The sequence below is a fragment of the Triticum aestivum genome, chromosome 5B, assembly GCF_018294505.1.
Source record: "Triticum aestivum cultivar Chinese Spring chromosome 5B, IWGSC CS RefSeq v2.1, whole genome shotgun sequence".
Lineage (NCBI taxonomy): Eukaryota > Viridiplantae > Streptophyta > Magnoliopsida > Poales > Poaceae > Triticum > Triticum aestivum.
The window spans coordinates 655202910-655209645 of NC_057807.1; the positions used below are offsets into that span (position 1 = coordinate 655202910).

General features: G+C 45.0%; 1 protein-coding gene across 1 annotated transcript; it reads right to left on the reverse strand.

The window, feature by feature from the left end:
• Window positions 1–3394: 3394 nt before the first annotated feature.
• LOC123113934 (B2 protein) lies at window positions 3395–5932 on the reverse strand. The gene is made up of 4 exons (XM_044535266.1): window positions 5096–5932; window positions 4847–4947; window positions 4653–4736; window positions 3395–3901 (listed from the first exon to the last, which is right to left on the reverse strand). Exons 1-4 carry the CDS (start codon window positions 5826–5828, stop codon window positions 3746–3748), a joined length of 1074 nt encoding a protein of 357 aa, XP_044391201.1. The 5' UTR covers window positions 5829–5932; the 3' UTR covers window positions 3395–3745.
• Window positions 5933–6736: the final 804 nt, after the last annotated feature.

The following is a 6736-nucleotide window of genomic DNA, read 5'->3' on the forward strand; positions in this document are numbered from 1 at the left end:
TCTGTTTTTTTTTCGCGAGAGGCACGGTTTTGCTTCCGCCAGAGGCACGGTTGTCCTTTCGCGAGAGGCACGGGCATGCCTCTTTTGGAAAGGAAAAAAATGTCTTTTCTATTTTTTTCGTGAGATGCACGGTTTTAATTCCGACAGAGGCACGGTTGTGCTTTCGCGAGAGGCACGGGCGTGCCTCTTTCGGAAAAGGAAAAAAACACGTTTTTTTTCATGAGAGGCACGGTTTTGTTTCCGCGAGAGGCACGGTTGTGATTTCGTCAGAGGCACGGGCGTGTCTCTTTCGGAAAGGAAAAAAAACCGTGTTCCCGAAGTTTTTTTCGTCGGTTTTTTACGTCCGTTTTTTTCGTCGGCTTTTTTCGTCCGGTTTTTTTATGAAAAGAAAGTTCGTCAAAACCTATCAACATGGGATTTAGTTTTGAAGATATCGACGCGAGGAATCCAATGGCGAAAGCGGTTCGAGATTTGACGCACGGTTTAAGAGATAAAACATTTTGAATAAACGGATCTACGAAAAAGGGGAAACTCCCACATGTGTGCCACTTGTCGTAACCCGGAGAAATTGGAGTGATCTCCGCAAGAAGTACTTCTTAATTAGTAATTTCGCTCACACTGTGCATGAAGTGATGGCCAGATCAAGACCAATTCCTTTCAGATTAGCCTGCCTAGCCCACCCAGTTTTTCGTTCCAAGCTCTGCACGAGGCGCTGTTAGACGATCAGGCCATGTGTGGAACTACACCTGTAAACAATACACGCCTCCGGCCGTTGTTTCGCTTGCAGGCGAAAATGGCTACTAGCCCGGTAAGTTACACATGTAGATAACGTGTATTTAAGCACACCGATCCCAAGCACAGCCTAAGTGTATCGCCCGAAATGCCCGGCCTTTTCTATGGACCCGTGTTGTTAGGTGATAATGATCATGATTGCTTACCTAATTTCCCGTAGGCTATGTTAGTGTGACCGCGGTAACTGGAATTGGTCAAACCGAGAAACACACAGAAGTTTTCAAAAATCAGTCCCAAACAGGCTGGAGGCTCCGAATGCTCCTCGTTTGGAGGGACATAATCAAACTTGTTCAAATTCTGTGATCACCCAGAATTGTTAGTTGAGATAAGTTACGAGATACTAGGTAGCTGGAAGGGGCCCTTAGGCATTATTGTTACATCCAACTGGTGAACTAAACCAAATCAAACAAGCCACAATTTGGATGACCTCGAATGGAAATAATGCCATCCAACATGCTTAGCCAAAATGATATGGAGGCAAATAAATAAAGAAAATGACTAGAACATGCACAATCAACCTAACATCTATAAGAAATTGGTCGGCGAGTAGATCACCTATGTATGAGTATATTGACTTAGGACCTAAATGGAAACATTTGATCATAGGTATACCCCTCGTGGCCTCCTGCCGTATTTCGTTCTTTGGTCTCATTGTTTCCCGAGTTGTTTGGTCGGTTCGTCTGGTTTGATTTGCTTTGCTTGTTTTTTTGTTGTTTAGAAAATGCCTTGCTTGGTGTTCGTTGCCAGTATGCGTGAGAGGACTCGTGGGCCGGCCCAACCAACCGACTCTCACGTGAGCAGGCAAGCGCGTGAGGGGGCGCTCTCGCCAGAGGATTCATTGTTAGCCGTTGACTCCTTTGACATGCTAAACACCGGTAGGTTGACCTCTGATTTCATATCGCCGACAATATACTGTTGACTTTTATGAAATTTGAATACAAAAACAGGAAATTCACGAATTTGGTAAATGTTTCCGGATTCAAAGAAGTTCACGACTTTGAAAAAAATGTTCATGAACTTGCAAGAAAATTCACAATTTTGATTAAAAAATCATAATTTTTGAACTCTGGATTTGAAAATAAATGTTCACAAATTTTAACAAGTTGGTGGAGTTGAAAACAGTTCATGTATTTAAAAAATGTTTGTGACATTTGAAAAAGCTCATGGATTTGAAAAAATCATATATTTTGAAAATAGGTTCACACATTTCAAAAAGTTCAAAATTTTAGAAATTTCATAGATTTGAAAATACATTCATTGATTTGAATAAAGTTCAAGATTTTTTTAAGGAATAGGAATTAACTGGTAAAATAAAAAGGGAATGAAAAAGGGAAAACATAAAATAAAATGAGAAACCAAAAAAACTCAATACAAAGCACCCAAAAGAAAACCGACCCAACAGAGCCAGAGGGAACCTTCTAGAAGATTCGCAAAACCAGTGTAGGATAGACTAATATGGGCTGGGACAACCTTCGCATATCTAAACTCGCTAGTGACACAGACCGAAATTTCTCTCTTTATAAAAGGGGGACCCAGAAGACACTAGTATCATAGGCATTAATTAGAACAAAAGCAGGAATTTACTATTCGCCGCCGCTCGCCACGGCGAATTATTGTCGATTCACATAGAGTAGGGATGTGAGCCACACGATATGGCCGACCCACTTCAGCGTTTACACAGTGCGGTAAACCGGTTTTGGGAACCTTCTAGAAGGTTTCCCTGAACAGTTTTCTCCTCTATGTAGTGTCTTTTCCGGGGTTTTTTGGTTTTATTTAATTTTTGTTTTCACTTCTTATTTAATACTTATTTATTTATTCTAATTCTTGCATTTATTGAAAAATATTCCTGAGTTTTTAATAAAAAATATTCTCAGATTTTCTTTGGAAAAAGTTCGAGGTCTCAAATTTTATTCAGATTTTACAAAATTCTGTGATGATTTCAAAAAAAGTTTGTAAGTTTTCATAAAAAATATTCACATGTTTCTGTGAAAAAAGTTTGAGTTCTCAAATTTTAATCAGAATTTTAGAAAATCTGCGTGTGGATTTAAAAAATGCCCGTGAATTCAAATTCTGAATGGAATTTCAAAAAATGTTATTTTTTTCAAAATTTATTACAGATTAAAAAAATTTCAGGATTACAAAATTGTCCACTGTTTTTCAGAAAAACTGAATTATAAGAAATGTTCACATTTATTAAAAACTCTTTGGAATTCAAATGAATATTTGTGATTTTAATAACATTTGCCATTTTTAAATGCTCACAAATTTCAGTAAATGTTGAAAAAAAAATGGTTTCAAACCTGTTAGTGCAGGAAGTTCTTGAACACTCACGCTACCTATCTATCACTGACTATTCCAGTAACTAATGGCACATGTATTTCGACTCCTCACCATTCCACTCCATATTGTATTTTTACGCGCTATGCTTCGGTTCCTGTCATCAGGCCAGCCGAGTAAGGGTCCCCTGTGCGCGCTCTATTGGACTCAACGAGGAGCTTCCCGGAGGGGAAGCTGAGGCTGAACCCGGCGGGCAAGGTGCAGATGCACCACACTAGCTCACTAAGCATTGCTCGGTTTTCCAAATTTCCAATCTATCAACAAATTCAGTAAAAAGGATGATTTATTCTGCTAAGGTACACAACAGGAGAAACATCTTAAAGTCTCAATATTATACATACATACAAAGCCGTGACAATAGATTAGTTATGTCCACGAGGGCTCATCTTGTGCAGCCATCACCACGCATGCATGATAGACAGCGGGGGGCGCATAATTTCATAGCCCGCGGGATGGAAAACCCAATACATAAAACTCACGTATGTATATATCACCATTAATTGATAATGATATTAATCGTATGTATGTATGTATATATATATGCTCCGATCGATCTTATTGCGTTGTTCCTTCCTCAACAGTCCCTCCCTGATCAGCAGTAGGCATGCAGCCTCGATCAGGCCTCGTCCTTGTCTTCAAATATATCGAGAAGGGAGAGGGCCTCGGTGATGCTGAGCTCCAGCCGGAACTTGGGCCCGTCGTAGTGGTGCAGGATCGGGCGGAAGGCGTCCTCCTCCAGCGGGTCGCAGATCTTCCTTGTGGCCACCCTCACCTGAATTCATCCATCGTCGCAAATTGTAATTAGCAAGACATACAGAGAGTTTAAGCACAGTACTCCAAGTTAGGATTGTTCATCCTTAATTTTGTTTAGATGCAAAAGACCAGTAGAAGATTCAGTGTTGTTAATTTAAGGCATCAAGTATGGTACATCTAAGTCATATGTCATTGATTTTACGTGAAGATTCGTGCAAGCATTTCCTTTTTCCTTTTTAATTTTTCTTCCTACTGTATATACTAATAGCTGTATATAACTTCAAATACTTTAAGCTAGTGATCTTGTTTGAGTCCCTAAAACGAAAAATCAATCATGTTTGAGCCCCTTTTAAAAAAGTGATCTTTGTTTGAGACCCCCTCTAGAAGAACCGACCGACCGAGCGTGTGTTGACAAGTGTGCTAGTTCTAGAAGAACAGGTGGTTGGCCTAGGATTGACCGGCCAACCTAATCTGAGGTGAGGTTGTTGGACAGTCACTAGCAAAGTTATGCCGACGATCTACTAGGTTCCAACTAAACAAGACAACAACATCCATCTGTGTAATAATAAATAAACTAATCGATTGGTTGATTGCTTTTGCTCGTCCTTGATCTGATCTGATCTCCTTCCGCTTCAAGCCAGCCTTGCAACTGGCTCGCCAGCAGTAGATTTCTCTAGCCAACTTTTGTTCGTGGAATTATATTGACAATATCAACTTAATAAGTAGCTTAGCGGCACTCTGCCATGGCGAGTGAAGGTGTAGGTACAAACCTGTGCAGGGAAGCGGGACTCGCCGTTGCACTTCTTGTCCTCCCACGCCGCCGGGTCGATGTTCGCTCCGCCAAAGCTCGCAGCCTGTGCATGAGATTCAGTATAAGGCGATGAGTTCAATCAATTAAACACTAATTTGTCATCAAATTGCAAACAAGATAGCAAATTAATTTGATTATTCGAATTAGTTTTACTTCGAAGATGCCGTGGAGCTGGTGGGTGGAGTAGTTGTAGAGGAAGAGGGGCAGCCCTGGCCTGATTGCCCTCACTGAATCTCTGTATCTGGATGGCAACCCTGCAAATTAATCAAAGTAACCAACCCGTCACTACACTAGATCTGATAAAATTAGTAGAAGATTCCTTGATTTTGTGTTGAGGATTAGGTACAACTAATCTAATCGGACGTCAAAAGAAAAATTCAAGAGAAAAATCTTTAGTGTTACCGAAGAGCTGCCTCTTGAGGTTCTCCTCCATAGTGTCGTTGTTGCAGACGAAGATGTATCCTCCGATGGGCTCGTTCCGGGGGAGCGCCTCGGACGCCGGCAGCGTCTTGAACCGCTTCTCCGACGCGGCGCCGTGGTTGCTGTCCCCTCGCTCGTTCTTGGCGTGCTTCTTCTTGCCGTCCGCGGCGCCCTTCTTGCCGCCGTAGCCGCTGAAGTTGTTGCTGCTGCTGTTGTTGCTGGCCGGCCTGCCGATGGACTTGTTGAAGTAGCTCTTCACCCCCTCGTTGCCGCTGTTGAAGTTGCCGTAGCCCCCGCCGCCGGCAGCCATCTTGTTGAGCCCGAAGCCGTTGTTCATGTTGGTGTTGTTGGGCTTGGCACCGTACATGCCGTTGGCGTTGGCGTTGGCGTTGGCGTAGGGCTTGGCGTCGGCGAGGCTGACGTTGTTGTAGCGGTCGGCCTTGCTGGTGGTGGTGGCGCCGAAGGCGAGCTTGCCGGACCCGATGAGGCCGGGCCCGTTGAGGCTGCCGTTCATCTTGGCGGCGGCGAACCCGGCGCTGTTGTTGTCGGGCGCCGGGGATGGGGAGAAGAGGTCGGCGTTGCGGGCGCGGGGGGCGGTGTTGTCGGCGGGGGACCAGATGGAGTCGCCGAGGGAGAGGCCGGAGAAGGTGGCCGTCTGGAGGCGCAGCTGGTCGCCGAACTGCCAGAACTCGCGGTCGTAGCCCTCCATCGCCATGACACGGTCTCCGCCGGCCGCCGCTGCTGCTGCTCCGAGGTGTTCTGGTCGAGCGAGCTGCGTGCGTTGCGGGATGGGAATGGAAAATGGAGGCCGTGGGCGGGGGCGGAGGGGCTGCTTTTATTATGGGCCAGACAAGGTGCGGTGTGGTTGGTTGGTGGGGTGGCGCGGTTGGATTGCTTCCAGTGGAAGTATGAGAAAACGAGTGCGAATCGGCTCGGGAGTAGCTTGGATTGGACCGTACTTACTACCTAGTCGTCGTCTGCTCGCTCTCCTGTGATCTTGTCAACTGTCGCCGTGTCCGGTGGGTCACGCAGGCGCTCGGACGTGGCCGTGTCGTCGGGGGAAGCTTCGCGGAAGGCGCGCAAACCGCGTCCGGGGATTCATCGGAGGGCGGTGTGGGAGGAGACGTGGAGGCCCCGGCCCGGCCCGGCCACGCGGCTTTTTTTGACTCGCGGGCTCCAGTTTACCTTTCTTTTTCTTTCTGAAAAAATAAAGTGATCTTCTAGAACATGGGATGGGATGGCTTTGCTTCTACTCTCGCTCTCGTGCCAACTTTCACACCGAATTTCTCACCCCTCCGGCCTTTTTACTGATTTTCTCCTCAACTTTACGGTGAACACGACAAGGGGCTCAAAAAAAATTTATTTTATTTTTTGCGAGAAAGGGGGCTCACATTTTAGTCATGAACTTTTCTGAGTCGGTCGCTGCTGCCCTCATGACCGCTCCTGAATATTACAACAGAGCTTCAGCAGTTTACTTTATAGCTTAATCAGGCTTTTCCATGCGAGGCCCATCATTTGTTCAGAAAACAAAGGGCATGCACTTGCACTCAACTGAGACATGCAGCTTAGCTTGTACTCCCTCCGTCCGAAAATACTTGTCAAAGGAATGGATGAATCTAGATG